The sequence below is a fragment of the Sturnira hondurensis genome, unplaced genomic scaffold (genome assembly GCF_014824575.4).
Source record: "Sturnira hondurensis isolate 20B ecotype Veracruz unplaced genomic scaffold, ASM1482457v3 Scaffold0011378, whole genome shotgun sequence".
NCBI lineage: Eukaryota > Metazoa > Chordata > Mammalia > Chiroptera > Phyllostomidae > Sturnira > Sturnira hondurensis.
Window position 1 is genome coordinate 7,312,681 of NW_028084009.1, and position 18,397 is coordinate 7,331,077.

General features: G+C 38.5%; 1 protein-coding gene across 1 annotated transcript in view; it reads right to left on the bottom strand.

Annotated features, from left to right (window-relative positions):
• SYCP2 (synaptonemal complex protein 2) overlaps positions 1-10,424 on the bottom strand; it is a 51,353-nt gene extending 40,929 nt beyond the window's left edge. Inside the window, exons 1-12 of the mRNA XM_037059998.1 lie at positions 10,395-10,424; positions 8,457-8,600; positions 7,495-7,623; positions 6,608-6,712; positions 6,295-6,319; positions 4,083-4,168; positions 3,393-3,478; positions 3,075-3,109; positions 1,875-2,017; positions 1,732-1,784; positions 939-984; positions 340-435 (exon numbers count right to left, since the gene is read on the bottom strand). Coding sequence (XP_036915893.1) covers positions 340-435; positions 939-984; positions 1,732-1,784; positions 1,875-2,017; positions 3,075-3,109; positions 3,393-3,478; positions 4,083-4,168; positions 6,295-6,319; positions 6,608-6,712; positions 7,495-7,623; positions 8,457-8,600; positions 10,395-10,418 — 972 coding nt within the window. The 5' untranslated portion in view covers positions 10,419-10,424. The remainder of the gene's footprint in view (positions 1-339; positions 436-938; positions 985-1,731; positions 1,785-1,874; positions 2,018-3,074; positions 3,110-3,392; positions 3,479-4,082; positions 4,169-6,294; positions 6,320-6,607; positions 6,713-7,494; positions 7,624-8,456; positions 8,601-10,394) is intronic.
• Between the last annotated feature and the right edge of the window lie 7,973 nt (positions 10,425-18,397).

An 18,397-nucleotide genomic window follows, 5' to 3' on the forward strand; every position in this document is an offset into this window, starting at 1 on the left:
TTGAGAAACTTATTTTTTTCTAAATTCAATTCACTTTATTCATGTGAATGTCAAATTTTATCTGAAAGTAACATGTAACTTATTTCTGAAAAGCTTATGTTAAACGACTAGCATTAAAATTTAGCATTAATTTTTCTGTTGCAGTAAAGCGTCAGAAATAGTTTTCAGGTCTAATTAGCTTGATATGTTACCATGCTAATCAAAATTGCTGGGATAATACTGAAACATTAAAATAGCTACAAAAACATAAAATGAATTCTACATTCTTAAACTGAATTAAGACATTTACACATACATATACATAATATATAGAAATAGTACAGAGGTAATAAAACTTACACCATCATCTCCAGCAATGTAGAATGATAGAGACTGGCTCCCAAGATTGAAATCTATCCAGAATTCCTCAAGTTTTTCATCTGATGGTATTTGCAGCTAATAAAACAAAGGTATAAAAGTAATAGATCCAATGCTCTCAGAAATGACAACAGAGAATTATAATCATGTAATATTCATGGTTGAGTTTTTCTTTTTGAAAAGAGGATAGCTGGAAGGTGAGGGAAGATAGAGGAGACAAGTATTACCTTTAAGTCAATTTAGAAAGAATAAAACAATTTGAAATTAGCTAGCTCCAGGCAATCACAAATATCCCAAGTGCAAATAAAAGTTGAAAGTATTAGTTTGAATATATTCATCAGTGATAAATCAATAATAGGCTTGATTAAGGAAACAAATTTGAAATAAAATCTTTGCATTTTATTTATTCTGAACTACAAATATATCATAAAATGCGTCTTAGATATAGGATACTAGACCAGCTATATATGTGACGTAATACAGCTATTTTTAATGCTCTTTCCAATCTGTAATCTGTAGTTCACTTGACCCATGCCTCAAAATTCATTCAATAACTAAAACATGTTAAATTTAAAGCTTACCTCATATTTATCAAGAAATGCTGATAAACAAGGAAATGTAAAGACCCTGAAATAGAAAGTTTGAGATTAAGAAATAAATTAATAAGCCTTTACATAAGCTTGACCAGCCATACAAATCATGCCTAGGATCAAAAGAAAATCAGGAAGTGGTCATAACAATTAAAATAAAATCATGTCTCCTTTATTGCTTTTTAAAAGTTTAATAAAAATTTGTTTCTATAGAGAAAGCATAACCTGCGATTTTGACTGAAGTGATTGTACCATATTACATTCCATGCTGTTGACTCTGGGAAGAAATTCCTATTTTAGCTTTTACTCTTAATACAATGAAAGTCCCCACAGGACTCAGATGGGAGAAGAAGAGAACTGAATAACACTCCTAATGACAACGGCTGGATTTAGTGACTATTTCCTTGGTCAGCTACAATTATAAGTGCTACCATATAATTATCTCAGTCTTCACAACAAACATTAAACAGGTATTACTAGTATTCCTATGTTACAGCTAAGAAAACAGAAGTAAGGTTAAGTAATCTGCTTCATGTTGGAATGGGGGGAGAGAAACTGATTCGAATCCAAATAGTATGACCCCTTGCACGTACCTTCACCCTGTCGTTCATTTCCTTAGTAAGTAAAGTACATGTGAACTTAGTCACCCAATGTGTCCTGAGCATCTATAAGGTGCCTGACACTGCAAATATTCTGTTCTTCTGTCACTATCAAAGTGATAAAAATTTACATCACCTATCCTTACATGCTCATTCCTGAGATTAAATAATCTGTATTAATTTACCTTCTTTTGTCTCCAAGCATGCCATTTACAAGGTTGAGAAAAATCCTGCAGTCCTAATTTTTTTTAAAAAAGAGAGAGACTTTTAACAAACCATGGTAATTTTCAAAAACAATTGTTAATTTTTTAATTTTCATACCACTTACTGTTTCAAATTCAGAGTCCTTAATTCCTTTAAATGCACTTGCAATAAAATCCATTGAAAACCACTGACATGCCAGTTCTTGCCTTTGTTTTTCTGTTGTTATCCTACATAAAACCTCTACGATACCTACTTGTAAGTCATAATCTCGAAAAAAAAGGTAATGTGTTATTGGAAATTATAAAAACTAAGAATTTATAAAAGTCAATATATTTTATAAGGTATTAGAACAAGATAAAATATTAGTGTAATTTACTCATCTTTTGCTGTTTTCTTCATATGAATTACAATAAGCTCATCATAATAGAAATGAATACAACCCAAATAACAAAATACATTTACCACCAGAAGTAAATAATTTTTTAGCCCTGGCTGGTAGAGCTCAGTGGGTTGAATGCTGACCTGCGAACCAAAGGGCAGCTGGTTCAATTCCCAGTCAGGGCACATGCTTGGGCTGCAGGCCAGGTCCCCAATAATAGAAGGTGCAGGAGAGGCAACCACACATTGATGTTCTCTCCCTCGTTCTCCCTCCCTTCCCCTCTCTCTACAACTAAATACATAAAAGCTTAAAAATAAGAAGTAAATAATCTTTAAAAGAAATTTCTAAATATTTAAAGACTGCCATTTCATTGTTATCAGAGTTGTGAATTGTAAAATAACTCATGTAATAGTCTATAATCACAGAATCTTTGTTTTCTTTTTGTGAAATATGATGTTTAAAGTTATTCCAAAATACTTTAGGCCAGTGATTTATTCTACAATATACGTTAATCACCACAGCAAAATTTTCTCATATAAAACTTAGGGGGAAAGTTTTGAGTTCTTTTATTAAACACATTATTTAAAAATAAATCTATCAATCCCAAGAATATTTAACCTCCCAACTTCATAAAATACCTTTTGAGCAATTTCCTGGCAAAAATAATTCAAATCCATTGGAAAATTAAGTTACTAATCATAATTCTAGGATTTAAGTGCAAATTATATTTAACAACCTCTATTGTTGTGCTTAACTGTTATTTCAATCCCACAAATATTTATAATTTACTTATTCAAGTAATAAAAATTGCTTGACTATATAGCTTATAATTCCCTCACATAATTTAACTGCATTACAATGTTAATATTATGTTTTGACTAAAAAGATGCTGTCTATTAATACATTTGTAATAATTTCAAATATAAACATTTTTCAAAAACTTACCTCCAGCATCTAAAATCCTTTTTCCCATACTGTTCCTATGAATCAAAATAACAGATTATATAGTAGGCTAGTAGCAATTAAAGAGAAAACCCATCTGTTGGGGGAGGGCGTCACTAAAATTTACAATTGGCTAGTATCACACATTTTCAGAAAATATATCCATAAATTATATTAAAAAGCTAAAACAGTTCTTTCAGTTTTAATTATTAATGCAACTCAGTTGCCTTATTGCCTTATACAACATCCTTTAAACTGTTGACTATAACCACTAATTAATACAAATAGTAATTGTATTTGCAATACAATACAAATAATTACATGAGAATTAACATTTCTTGGGTAAAGAGTATTTTCCTGGCATCTTGAGGCATTTTGTCAAGCATAGCATTCATTTTTTTTAGAGTCTAGAAAAGAAAAAAAAGATAATTCTTAAATATTTAGAAAAATATTCTAGGTACATAAACTTAGAAGCCTATTTTTTCTTAATCATAGCACTTCACATACAGAATGGAGAAGGGTAGAGGAAGGGCTATGAAGGATAAAATAATACAAAAAACATGAAACAGAGCATCAACAAAAGAATATACTGTGGTTTCTATACTTAAACAGTTATACTCTTCACAATATGATATGTTTATTATAACTTTAAGAACTAGGAAGGTCAAAATATTATCTTATTAATATTTATTCGTATGGTGATACAAATGTACACACATGTACACACTGTTATAGGTTATTTAGCATTTAAATACTTAAGAACTCCTAATGTCTAAATGGTATATTTTCATATGAACTATATGTATACATAAATCCATACAGTTACAAGTTTTCAATAAACATTAGGTAACATATTCATCATGTCAGGCAATGAATTGTTAAGAGTACATACCTACTACATGATAAATAATTTAGTGCCAAGATACAAATATTATTCACTTTGATAAATTGCTAGCAAATTTTCTTCACTTATTTTTAGGTTTCAAAAGAAAATCTAACAAATGACTTTACCTCCTGCTGAATACAAATATTCACTCTTGAGTCTATAACCAGGGCACAAATTCGAGGTATGAAACTTTCCATTACTTGCTTTTTACCTGAATAAAAGTGTTAAAATTAGTGATAAATGTGTATTTTAAATCCCTTTAAATGACAAGCTTCACTTTTATGAGTTAATACAAAGGAAGTACTGGTTCAGTTTAGAAGGCCCACGTGACCAGCCTGGACATCAGGAAGCATAAAACTCAGTCCTGGTTCTGTACTAACCAGGTACGTACGTGGCTTTGAATAAAAAACCACTCAACACATGTGACTGATCTCAGTTCTGGCAAAGGAATCCAAACCCAGCTTCTCCTTTCAGGCACATAAGGCACTTTTGTGCATGAAATACATACAGTTCAAAAGTGGAAACTTCTATATTGAGGTTTCTGGAAAACAGGCCTCATTAGTAGGCATACTCAAAAGCTCCAAAATAGCCATCACTCTCTGTCCAACTCATGAAAATCTAAATATTTTCTGAGAGTCAACCCTATTCTCAAAAGACTAGGCTTTATCAACACTAAACATATTCAAAGGAATTTTCCACATGCTATGCCATAGTACAAATTTAAAAAGTAACTTTAAATAATGGCAATACTGAAACAGAACCTTCCAAAATGACTGCATTAAGAAAAAAATCACTTGATTAGGGAAAAGATATGATAATTTGCTTAAAAACACCCAAACCCTGTTTGATCACTGTATAATCACTGGTGGGTTAAAGACTGTTTTTTCCCCTAAAAATGTAAGATTTCAGAATAGATTGTTATGCTAATTGCACAGAAATCATTGAAAAAGTAGCATTAATTACTATTGAAATAGAAAGCAATTGATCTTTAAAACTTTTTGACTTTGAAGGAAGCAAAAAGCAGCTGTTTCTTTATAAATAATCCGCCAGCCTTAATTACCGATCCTAGGGGATTCTTTCCCAAGCAACGCAGAGATGCAATGACTGGGACCGGCTGCCAGCCCCAGGACCCTGACTAGCCACAGGGAGAGGAGAGCCGGAGCATGCTCCCCATTCTCAGTGCCCCATTGAACCTTTTATTCCATTAGCTCCAGGGCTGGCCAACGGGGGCCCATGGACTAAACTCAACCTCTGCCTGGTTCTGTATGGCTGTATATTCACTAGCAAGTACCTTGTGAGATTATTTGAATTTATCATGTTTTAATGAACCAGCAGTGTCAAGGTGAATTTTATTCATTTTCATAAACTCGGTCCTCATCAGTTACCACCAGTGAACGGCTTTGGTAAACAGCTTGCACTGCAGAGGTGGTCATTTTTTCAACGAATTCATCCCAAAATTACAAGGCAAAATTACACTGTATGAGAAATTTACACTTCAGTAAAGTTGTTTCAATGAAACTAAAGTTATCTAAATCGCAAGTAATGCCGAGCTGCTTTCTGTCCTTCCCAGGGTGTCAAGAGTTAGAACAAGAAGTGACATCTCCATTTCTACACGAATTGACAGGGGCTGTATTTTCTTCCGGTGTCATCTATGGGTCCAGCAGCATTTCTGGACACCGATGTAAGTGCAAGAGAACATCCCCTTGTGGCAAACTCTATTTAATGTGTAACTGAGGAGCTTCACCTAACCTTCGATCAGTGATTACTCTGCAATGCAGTGATATTCTAAAGGGCAAATTTAATAAGACAAACCGATAAAAATTTATAAATGCTTTCCAAGCAATGAACATGTTCAATTAAAAATCATGCTTTCCAACTGGTATCAGTATTTGTCATTATCTGCATGAAAAGACATTTTCTAATGCAATAGAAATAAAATTTTATCACAGATAAGCATCAGCAAATGAACATTTGTAATAAATTTTGACAAAAGCAAAAACTAACTTTGAACCTGAATAAGTGAAATGTCATCTCCTCAAAAGAGTGTTATTTTCCTTATTAGTATACCCATATTACAAAATATTATACTCAATTATTATGTTTTGAATTGCATTGATAAAAGATTTTTGGAAATGTCTTTTATTTCTTGTCATCCTCTATTTTTCTTTGCCCACAAAACTTAAACTATTTAGTATCTGGCCCTTTACAGAAAAAGTTTATTGATCCCTGAATTACATAATGAATTTCTAATATTAGGAAAACACTATGATAATGCAAAATTATACTAAAACTCTAACTGCAAATTATTGTTCCACAGAAATAAAATGTTTATTATACCTTCATCATTGACGTCATATATGACCTGAAAAGTAAGTAGATAATATTTAATGTATAATTTACTATCTTATTTATAAACCATTATAAATATTATTAAACTAACATTAAATTTGAACTCACCACATAATTATTTAATTTCTAGATATTAACTAATTATTTAGTTAATAATATTTAGTTATACAATCTGAACAGGTTAGTCCAACCAGGTCACAAACCAATCTTTCAGTGACTTTTAGGCTCAAGGCATATAGAGCACAAGCTGTTTTTAAATAAACATGTGCTTCGTAGCATCAGTTAATCAATGTGATTTTACCATCAAAAGGTCAAGTAAGTCTTCTATCATATTTGTAAGAGCTTCATCTTTTGAATTTCCTCGACTCAGAAGTATCTCCTTGGATTTTTCAAACCAGGCAACCATGTAAAGAAAAATGTATATACTAGTCACTTTGAATTCAATTTTGAGAATGTATTTATCTATCAGTATAAAATAGTAATCCTAGGAATGAAGAAGTAACAAAAATAAAAAAATTCCAGTATTATATCAAAATAAATTTATGCTTTCAAACATCATTATCGTTTGGGTTTTGGTAACTCACTATATTTTCCCATTGTTTAAATAGGGATGAAGTTAATCCTAATTCTAGGTGTAGAAGACCTTTATTTCCCCCTTCAAATTCCTAGTTCAAGTACACTCAAATAACAGGTGAAAATAAATGATCACAAGTTAGATTACTTTAGCATTGTTACTATGGGAAAGTTTTTGGTATTTTTCATGTTCAATTAATTCAGATACTTGGGTGTAAATGACATCTCAGACACTGTTCTCGGCAGTGGGTATATTGCAATGAAGAAAACAAATAAAACTCAATACCCTACATTCTAGCATGGCAGATAGACCATGAATATAAAAATTAATAAAGTCAGACAGTGACTGAGATAAGCTAAAGAGAAAATAGAGCAAGTAAGGGCCCTAAGAATCTTGCGACCCTAAATCCCCGTGATTTTGGAGGAACCTGTGTGCAGTCTCCTTGTGACCTTTATCTCTGTAATACAGGTTCCAGGTTGTACAGATAGTCATTTTATCTCAAAGTGTCACATGAACCCACATTTATTTTTCAACAGTTGGTGCCATTTATCTTATTGGAAAGCACACCTTTAATCATATTCCCCTCACATGAACGTTACATATTCTATACTTATCTTCCGGACTAGTCCTTGTTTTATCAGAGTTGCAAGTCCAGCTTGCCCTAATATACTGATATTTCTGCCACATCTTCCAAAAGAAATGAAAATGACTGAAACAGTTTGGATATCCTTTCTATTAAGTTCCTAAAATGAAAAGCATACATTTAAACATCGGTTAACACAAAATAATATGGAACTGGCATTGTGCTAGAAGCTTTATAATCCTCACACATCTGAAGAGTTAGCCATTCTCATAATCTCCAAGGATAATGGACCAAAATGGGGTTTAAAAAATGCCAAAAGCCAGTGAATGACAAACTCAGTACAAAAATGCAGAGCTGTATAAATTCAAGAAACTTTGGACTACGATGCAAAGTTAACCTTCCAGTTCTAGAAAGTTCCATGTATCTAACAGATTCAATAAGGCAAATCTCAAATACTGATTTTCAATAATCACATTTCTCACCTATGAAACTGCCTTACATATGATAAATCAAGCCCAAGATTTTGGACATTTAAAAAAAAGATTTGTAAGCACCAAACATTGTCCATAAAACATGAAGAATATGCTGATAGTTTATTAAAAACAGGTCAAGTTCATTTATGTTTATGTTGGTGTTTCCATTACCCCCACCCCCACCCCCAGTTACCACACTGCTGTCACATCCGTAAGTTCTTTCTCTTAATAACAGATCAAGTTATTTAAACGACAAACAGGTAACCTATTTTTGCCAAACAGTACCTCTGTAAACAAAGCTATTTGCATATTGTATTTAGAAAATGGTCCAATATGCTTTTTGGAGCTTATCAAATAAAAAATTAAGAAAAGAGAGTGGTAAAACAGGCCTTTATTTATACAATTATAAGCAAGCTTGCCAAAGCCTTTTTATTCATGTCTTCCAATGGAATACTTCCTCCTCAAAAAAAGACTGCTGTATAATGATTTTAACAATCATTCAACCAAAATAAATATTTACCCTGCATATAAGGTCATCCAACTTGTGGAAAAACTGCTTGCTGCATTTAATCTTCACATCTTCACAAATATCTATTTGTAGAAGTGTTTTCAAAGGTCTGAAATCATTTTTTCTTAAAGCATCATCAATGCATTTTTCCAACTGCTAGAGAAATACAGATAATGGCACATATATTGAATCAAAACCAAAATTAGTCACCTTAAGCAATCTGGTAATTTGAGAATTGTTTTCACTTAAAAATTCCCAGAAGAGCTTATATAATATTTTTTAAAAGCTTCCCACTCTTAAATTTGGAGTAATGTAGTTAAGTTTCTTTGACAAGACTTCATATAGGAAAAAATATATTTTACTAATTTCCACTTCATGTCTTAAATTGGAAAGTCATCATTACGTTGAATTCAACAAAAACCTGTTAATGAAAGAAGTAAAACAAGCTTTGTAGTAAATAATCCATAATACCATGGATAAAGCCTTAACATATCTATCAACTTCTTAATGAGGTTTAAATAGTAAAAAAGAAAAAAGTTGCATAAAGACAGATGAAAGCACTGTTTAGAAACTATACCAACCAGTATGACTTAAGCGTGTATGTGTGTGTGTGTGTGTGTGTGTGTATATATATAATGTATTATATTACAGGTTTATACTCATTTGCCTCATCACGAGGTTTGTGCCAACAATGACCACACACACGTATACGATGGTAGTCCTATAAGATAATGGAGCTGAAATGCTCCTGTTGCCTAGTGACATGGTAGCCATTGTAACCTCATACAACAGGCAGTGCATATAAACAGACCCACTGCACTGCCAGTCATAAAGTCACGGCACATACAGCTATGTACAGTACAGGGTACTTGACAGTGGTAATAAACGACTGTGTTACTGGTTTATGTATCTGCTGTACCGTCCTTCCTATTTTAGAGCATGCTCTTTCTTCCTGTAGATGCCCACTGTAAAACAGTGCCCCACCAGGCCTGCGGCAGCTTCACACACCTCCCATTTACTAAACCTCCGGACTGCGCTGTTGCCTCTGGCATCTGACTCGATCTCGTATTATTTATGGGTTCAGTCTAGCCTGAGTGTACAGGGTCTGTAGAGCCTACATTAGTGGTACTATAACGCCCCCACACCCACTGGCTCATTCAGAGCCACTTCAGATCCTGCACGCTGCATTCACGGTGTCTTGTAGCGCCGTACCATTTTCCAACTTTCGTGCCATATTTTGACAGTACCTTCTCTACATTTAGATACCCTAATACTTACCACTGTATTATAACTGTCTTAAGTACTCAGTACAGTAACGTGCTATACAGGTTGTGGCCTAGGAGCACCAGGCTCGGTGCCACACAGCCTGGGGTGTAGCAGGCTCTGTCGTCTAGGTTGGTGTAAGTGCACTATGATGTCTGCACAGCGGAAGTGCCTGATGATGCATCTCTCAGAAAGCATCACTATGCAATGCATGACTGTATAACCCTTACAAAATCTGCCATCCCTACTTTTAATGTAAACATCATCAATAAGGAATTTTCATACTGCAATCAGATCACCAGGCTTAGGTGTGAAGTGCATAGAAGTTAAATAGCTAAAACTTACTCTTTACCTAAATGAAGTATCTTACAATTTTAAACCTTGATATGATAATAGCCAGGCATAAGTTTTACACATGAACCAGCACACTATTCTTTTCGATGTAAAAGATATATAGATATAGGTATGTGTAATTAGCATCTACACTTCACATACTTTTAATATAGATTTAAAAACAAATCTATTGAAAAATATTAAAGGATACCATTTTAATTTAAATTATTCTCTGTGTACTTAATGAAAACAAGAAAGCTTATCTTTCCCCCAAATATAGCACTTAATGCCTGTAAGTAAACACAAAGTGATTTTAGGAACTAAAATACTTGCTTTGGGTCCAGAACTACATACCTGGAGATTCGGTCTTATTGGCATTTTGACTTATTTTAAAATGGCAGGTCAAAACAAATACCTATAAAAAAAGAAAACATCCACTTTTTGCATCTTACAGTCTGTTCTACATATTTACAGTTTATAAGCCTTAATGCTATATGCATAAATAAGCACTGCTGCTTATTTTTTAAAAATATATAAAGTAGTGCCCTGGCTGGTGGGGCTCAGTGGACTGAGTGCAGACCTGCGAACTGAAAGGTCATCGGTTTGATTCCCAGTCAGGGCACATGCCTGGGTTGTGGGCCAGGTCCCCAATTGGGGCTGTGTGAGAGGCAACCAATCAATCCTTCTCTCCTTCTCTTTCTCCTTCCCTTTGTGCTCTCTAAAAATAAATAAATATTTTTTTTAAAAAAAGTAGTGGGGTGACAACAGTTAAATAGCCAAGAACTTTCCCAAAGTAAATATAAATGTTCACAAATTAAGAGTCCAGTGAATTTCAAGGAAGATAAATAAGAAAAAAGTATATCTAGACACATTGTGAGGACATTCCTGAATAAGAATAAAAGAGAAAGCCCTGGCTGGTGTAGCTCAGTGGATTAAATGTGGGCCTGTGAACCAAAGGATTGCGGTTTGATTCCCAGTCAGGGCACATGCCTGGGTTGCAGGCCAGTTCCCAGCAGGGGATGCAAGAGAGAGAACCATACATTGATATTTCTCTCCCTCTCTCCTTCCCTTCCCCTCTAAAGATAAATAAATAAAATCTTTAAAAAAATAAAAATAAGTTTAAAAATAAAGAATATAAGAAAATCTTAAGTCACCAGAGCAAAAACAAACAGAAGCATGCAAGTGAGTAATAGATTCTCTTCTCAAAATAGCTGATATTTCAAGAAGAGAAACAAAACACAAAAGTCTTTAGCTAGAGTTACCAAGAAAAAGGAAGACAGGGGACACAAATAAAATTATAAATGAAAGAGGAGACACCACAACTGATATCACAGGAATACATAGGATCATAAGAGACTATAATGAATAATTATACTCCAACAAGTTGGACAGCCTAGAAGAAATGAAAGCTATAAGAAACATCCAACCTACTAATACTGAATCAGTCATAAAGAAACAGAGAACCCGAACAGACCAATTATAAAAGGAGATTAGTTCGATAATCAAAAACCTCTCAGCAAATAAAAAGCTTGTGACCAGATGTCTTCACTGGCAAATTCTGCCATACATTTAAAGAACTACACCAATCCTTCTCCAACTCTTCCAAAAAAAAAAATAGAAGAAATACTTCCAAACTCATTTTAAGAAGCATCACTACCGTGATACCAAAGTCAGGGCAAGGATGCTACAAGAAAAGTTATGAAGTGCAAGACAAGAAATTACAAAGCACTGAAAGAAAAAAGTGAAAACTATAATTTATAGCCAGCAAAAATGCTATTCAAAAATAAAGAGAAGAATCATCTCATTTGACACTAAAACATCACAAAGTTACAATTACTAAAAAAAAGTATTAAGAATAGAAAATAGGCACACGAATCAATAAAACAAAACAGAATTCAAATGCATACCACCCAAGCATATATTGAAAGTTCACATATGAGTAAGGTTTTGCAAATCAGAGGGGGAAAAGCAAACTAGTTAATAAATGGTATGGGGAAATTAACTCACCATGTGGAAAAAGTAAAATTAGACCTTTAACTTCCATCATCCATAAAAATAAACTCTAGATGAATTAACTACCTAATGTAAAATGATAATGTTTAAGAACTATTAGAAGAAAATATAGGAGGATATCTCTCAGACTTTACAGTATGGGAAGATCTAACACTTAAATTGCACAAATCATGAGAAATAACAGATAGGAAGTTTTTGGACATCACTGTCTCTCTTACACACACTCACACATGTGCGATCTTCTTAAGCACAAAGGACTCTCTAGTCACTCAGAACCCAGCACTGGGTGGCGCCCAGCACATCATCCTAGGACCATGAAGGCCTTCACCATGGATCACAACTCAAGCCACCTAGCCCCAGGGAAACACTTTCATGCCTGCACCTCTGAAAGAGGGGAACTGCAGTTAGTTACACTGTTCTGTGTATTTTGTGTATGATAGAAATCTCCCCAAATAAAAACAAATTTAAAGAATTCCAGGGATGGAGGGGAGCCTAAAACAATGCTGAGCAGATTGGAGGTTGTGCTGACACTGACATTTTAGTCTTTGCTTCAGAATGAAGCTACAATTTGAGCAATCTAAGAGCTCTCAGGAAAGAGAAAAAGACAGTAATCAACTGTCAAATCCTTCCTCTGGCAGAGTTCACAACTGATTCTTGCATCAGGAAGAATTGCTTCTTAATAATGCCAAAGGTCCAATTTCTTCTCTTCCTGTTCCAACTTGTGGCCCAGGAAGCACTAGCAACTTTGTGTTCAGTATTTGCAACAGTTGCACAGAGTCACTGAGGAATATCTGTAGTTCTAAGCAATTCCTATTATTCTTTAATTTGTATCTATGTAAATCTAGACAAAACTGCATGAACACAATATGGACTCTTTAAAAAATAGCAGATAGATGGCAAGCAAACACTAGAATAGTGACTAAATTTACTTTTATAAAAATATTTAACAGGCCCTGGCTGGTGTGGCTCAGTGGACTGAGCACCCACCTGAGAACCAAATGGTACCTGGTTCATTGCCCAGTCAGAGCACATGCCTGGGTTTCAGGCCAGGTCCCAAGTAGGGGGCCTGTGAGAGGCAACCACATGTAGATGTTTCTCTCCCTTTCTTTCTCCCTCCCTTCCCCTCCCTGAAAATAAATAAATAAAATCTTTACAAAATATTTAGTAAGATTTACTTATTCAAAAACAAATAATTTTAGTGTTATTAAAAGAATTTATATTAATGTTCAATAATAATTTTTATTTTACTTGAATTTAAAAATCTTTAATATTTCAGGGAATTTTGAAGAAAAGTACTTTTGTGCTTATTTCATGTTTTTGATAAAAATATATTCAAATTAGTATATTTTGAATGATCACATATCATTTTAATTCTTAAATCACAGTCAATAGAACATCAAATACGTAAAGGTCTTGATGACATTCACTGATTTTGCTAAAATGAGGAAGTTATGGTATACTAATTTCTGAACTATGTAAGTCATTATTTTATTACTTATCCAAATTCACCAGTCTGTCATCAAATATACATAAATGCATTCACTTATCTTTGATATTTCTCCAACACTCAGTCATAAAAATAGCTTTACATATATTTTCTAGTTTGAAGCAATGGTGGTATATTTATGAGATTGAAGACTAGAACACTTTATTTCACAATTTTAAAATATTAAAAATTTAAACACACTGCATAAATAAGTGGAACAACAAATAGATGTCTCTTTCTTCCTTCCTCTCTGAAATCAATAAATAAAAACAAAATTTAAAAACCCAACTTAATGGCATTTTCAAAATGTATTAACTAGACAGTACTCTTTGCCTAGAGCCGGCAGCTGCTAGTGCAGGCCCTCGCGGCCGAAGGAACTTGAAGTTAAGTGTAGTTTACAAAGTGCTCCGAGGCAAGAAACACATAGCGCAGAAGAACCAGGTATGGCCAAGAGGCACGTAAACCTAAAGAGTTGGTTTAGTTTCTAAGTCTACTTTTATGCAAGAAGTCAGTGGAAGAAAAGGGAAGTTTGGTGTCTACACAAGCAGATCTTTCAAAGTGGGGACACCAAACAATCCAGTCACTCCTCCCTCCCCACCCATTAGGGCTGAATTCTACAGAGGCAAAAACGTAGCACTGCACTGTCCATTTAAAGCGTCAAACCTGTGCGACCCCAAGGGAAGGCTAACTGTAGGAGCAAACGAGTAACACGTTCATCTTTCCACAATCACAGGTACACAAGCAACCTTACGAAGTACTGTGTCACAGCACCAGGAACAATGGGACGCCCCAGGAAACCCAGCACATCAATTTTTCAAGAGGGTAGGGCTCTGTGTCAACCAAGCAGGTTTTGAGCTCGGGTCTGCTTACAGGCAAATCAGAGGACCAGCGAGAAGACGAACGTGTGTATACGCACGCAGAAAAGAGGCTAGGGCTTAAAAAAAAACCAAAACAAACCTAAACGACTTAACAAATAGGAGAGGCACATTTTCCCTCAGGAGCTGAAGGAATGCAGGCAGCGATAGAGCGATGCGAGGTCCTGGCTACCATCCTAACAGACGTCTAACGTTTCCGAAGGTAAATGAGAGGCTAACCAAGGGGGAAGGGGAGGCGAGAAACACCATTTTCTGTGACGAGGGAAATGTCAACACATCTATCGAACGCAATGCCCACCCCTGAAATTCAGCATACAGGTCCATCTTATTTGTATCATTTTTCGGAAATGGCGGGGGGGAATCAAACAGTGGAGTCAGGGGCGGGCAAGGCGGGGGCGGAGCAGGGACAAAGCGGGCGTTGGGCGGGGCCAACGCAGGGGCGTGGCCTGGAGGGGCGGGGCCGAGGTGGAGGTCGCGGGAGGGCACTTCCTCTTCTAAAGTGGGCGGCGCCGGGCCGCGCCCCGCTCCCACACGGTCCCACCGTTTCTAAAGCTGTGGGTGACGTGGCGGGGGCCCTGGGTCCGCCTTGGCCCTCCACCCTGACACCTTGACGACCACACCTGCCCCCGCGCCGTTTAACCGGCGTGGCGGTTCCGGGCTACACAGCCCGGACCCGGGGAGGGCTCGCGTCCTCGGTCGCCCCCAGCCAGGCACCCCAAGTCCGCCGTCACGCCGCCCAGCACGCGGGCCGGAGCCAGCGCTGCGCGGGCCGCCCTCCTCCTCTCCCCACGGCCCCACGCCCCCACGCCTCGCGCGAGGTGCGCACGGTCCTCTGGACCCCGGGCCGGGGCCCACGCCCTCAGCCCCGACGCCGCGCCTGCGGGCCGTTTCCACGACGGCTCCTCCCTCACCGCCGGACCCGCCGGCCGGCCCACTCCCTCCCGGCGCCCCGCCGTCGGAGGCAGCCCGCCCGAGCGCCCGGGCCAACCTGCCAGCTCTCGGGAGGCATGCGCGTTGCGCCTCGAAGCCAACGGTCGCCGGGCGTCGCGCCTCGGCGACTCAGCGCCCGCGGCGTTATTTGAGCGGGCCGGCGAAAGGTGGGAAGCGCTCGACCAATCGGCTCTAGGGGCGGTTGGCGCCGCGTCCAATCGGTGCGGCCGCCGGCCAGGCCCCGCCCCCCGTGCCGCGCGAGGCCCCGAGCCGGGGATGCTGCGGTGGGCGTGGCTCGGACCCTCCCGAAAGTGGACGCCGGAGTCCGGGACCCAACCCCTCCCCCTGACTGCTGCCTGCCTCGCAGTGAAGGCCGCTCCTCACGGACGTGCCGCTGGAGGCGCCAGAGTCCCTTCCCTTCCTCCCGTGGGGCGAATGCGCCCGAGCGCCAGACAGAAGGACCGGCGGGCCCAGGGGGACCCCCCGGGCTCCCCGCACCCGCCTGGGAGGCCTGCACAGGGCAGAGCGACGCGGAGGCACCAGCGGAACCTGCGAGGGTGCGAGGAACCTGCACTCCCTTTACAGAGTCCCACGCTACCGGCCAGCAGAGGGCAGCAGCGTCATGCCCGGGCAAGTGCCGGCTGACCGCCACGCCCAACTGCCGCGCCCCGCCCCCGGCTTCCGGCCAAGACACACCCCCGTCAATCAAGCTCCCCCCCGCCGACCACGCCCCCCTCCAACCAACTGACACGCCCCGGCTGACGCTGTCCGGCCAGGCTGCGGCTCCCCGCAGCAGTCGTGCCCCGCGGCGTTGCTGCCTGGGTTTCCTAGAAACAGGTGCCGCCTCCTACCACAGCCGGAACCCAAGACCCCCGGAGGAAGTTAGACTGAGGCCGTCTGGGCGTGGTACTTACCGAGTGGCACCGTCGGTATATTCCAGGCTTTTTACAATGTTTCCATCTGAACTATCAGTTTAAATGATAAAAGCAATGATACTTGTTGCGTAAAATACACAGTCAAGTCAGAAATGGATGCCGCAGGTACTTCGAAAGTTAAAAATAGTGATTCCTCACCTTGCCTGCCACTTTGTAGTAGTGAGGTTAGTCCTTTTATTGTTTCCTGTGTTCAGAAGGCATAGGAATTGTTTACATAAACATCACTGAACGATCACAAGGAAGAACGAAAGCCGATCACTCATTTTTTAAAATTTGAGTTTTAAAATAGATTTTTAGGTTATCGTGTTAGCTGAAAAGAAACGTTATCGATCATCATCAAAGTTGGTCTCTGGTGTAGGTGTGAACGCCGACTTTGCTGTTTACCAGCTTCGGGGTTTTAGGTGAATGAGTTAAACCCCTCTGAGCTCGACTCTCTTCAACTAAGAAAAATGGGGAGATTATCTACCCGGTAGTGTAATTTTCAGAATTAAATGAAATTAATAAAACATAAATACAGCCCCCAGCACCGTGGGCAGGCAGATAAGAGAGGGCACAATAAATGATTCTTTTCCCTATGTGCACACAAGGCTTTATACCTGAGTCACAGTTGGGGGCAGGCAGACAGACACTAATTACTCCATACATGTGATTCAAGAAGCAATGTAAAGGAAACACAATACTATCCCACCCTCCACATTCCTCTGGCAGGGGTGTCCAACCCTTTGGTGTCTCTGGGCCACACTGGAAGAGGAGTTGTCTTGGGCCACACAATAAATACACTGAGACAGGTAATCACACACAAAAAAGCCACCTCATGTTTTGAGTAAATTTACGCTATTGTGTTGGGCCGCATTCATAGCCATCCTGAGCTGCGTGTGGACTGCGGGCCACAGGTTGGACACCCCTGCCAGAGCTTTCTTCATAGGTGACATGGCACGAATGACTGTATTTCACTTTCTTAAAGACATATACACCTGTGCAATTGAAACTGGGGTACCAGCATACCATACACATGTATATGTGTATATGTATATATATATACATAAATATGTATATATTTATATACACATATAAGTATGTATGTATTTATATGTATATATTTATATATCTATGCCAAATGTATATATAAATATTTGGCAAGGCACTAACTTTGACTGTTGTAGGAAGAATAAGACTTAACCGTGAAATGATTTAAACAAGAGGTTTAAAACACCTTCTTTCTGTAGTAAGGAGACAAGAAAAACTCATTCCAGCTACCAGTGTGTGCACATATAATTTAATTTTAGGCCTGGGTGAAATCATCTTAAATGACGGACATTAAAATGTGTCTGGGGAAACAACCCACCAATTTTCACATTCCACTTCAAAATATTAACATCTAACCAACATCACTGTGTTTTAGGGTGTGAACGTTCTTGTTAAGCTGAACTTGATGATACTAGGCAAGTATACTTAAGCTTTTAAATTTAAAAAAGTGTTGATATTTTTAAAGGCACTCTGAGGTTCCCTTAATACTGGTGGTGCAATGCTTGCGCCCCATAAGCAGAGCCTTTCTGGTAAGCAACTTTCACGTGGACTGTAAGACTCTCTAGGTGCCTTTATACAGCAGCGGCTTTGGCAGCTCTCACCTCTGAGTGCGAACACTCAGGACAGTTGTCCTGCACCCTGGGCTGGGGCCAAGGGCATAGCGTCCAGGGCTCCCACAGGCTTGCTGACCCAATTGGACGGCTTGTTAAACAACAGGAAATGTAACCAGGCTTCTCTCTCTCTTGCATGTCAATGCAGTGCCCTGAGCTAACAGCCAAAGGCTGCTCAACTTAATCACAATACTAGACATCAAACTTCCCTGTTCTTAAATCAGAAGGTACTCCTTCCAGATCAGGAAGCTCCCTCCTTGGAACTCTAAAGACACCAAAGTTGTCAAAAACAACTTGGTCAGAAGGCAAAATGCACCCTTCACCTGCTGATTTAAGAAATGTCAACAACCGCTGAAAACTTTAGAGTTCATTCATTAGTGACAGCTGACACAAAACTGTACACGGGCTTCAGCGGTCTCATCAGAGAACTTCCACGAGTTGGAGGCCTCGTCCCCGGGGCCGGGTTCTCCCACGCTGGCGC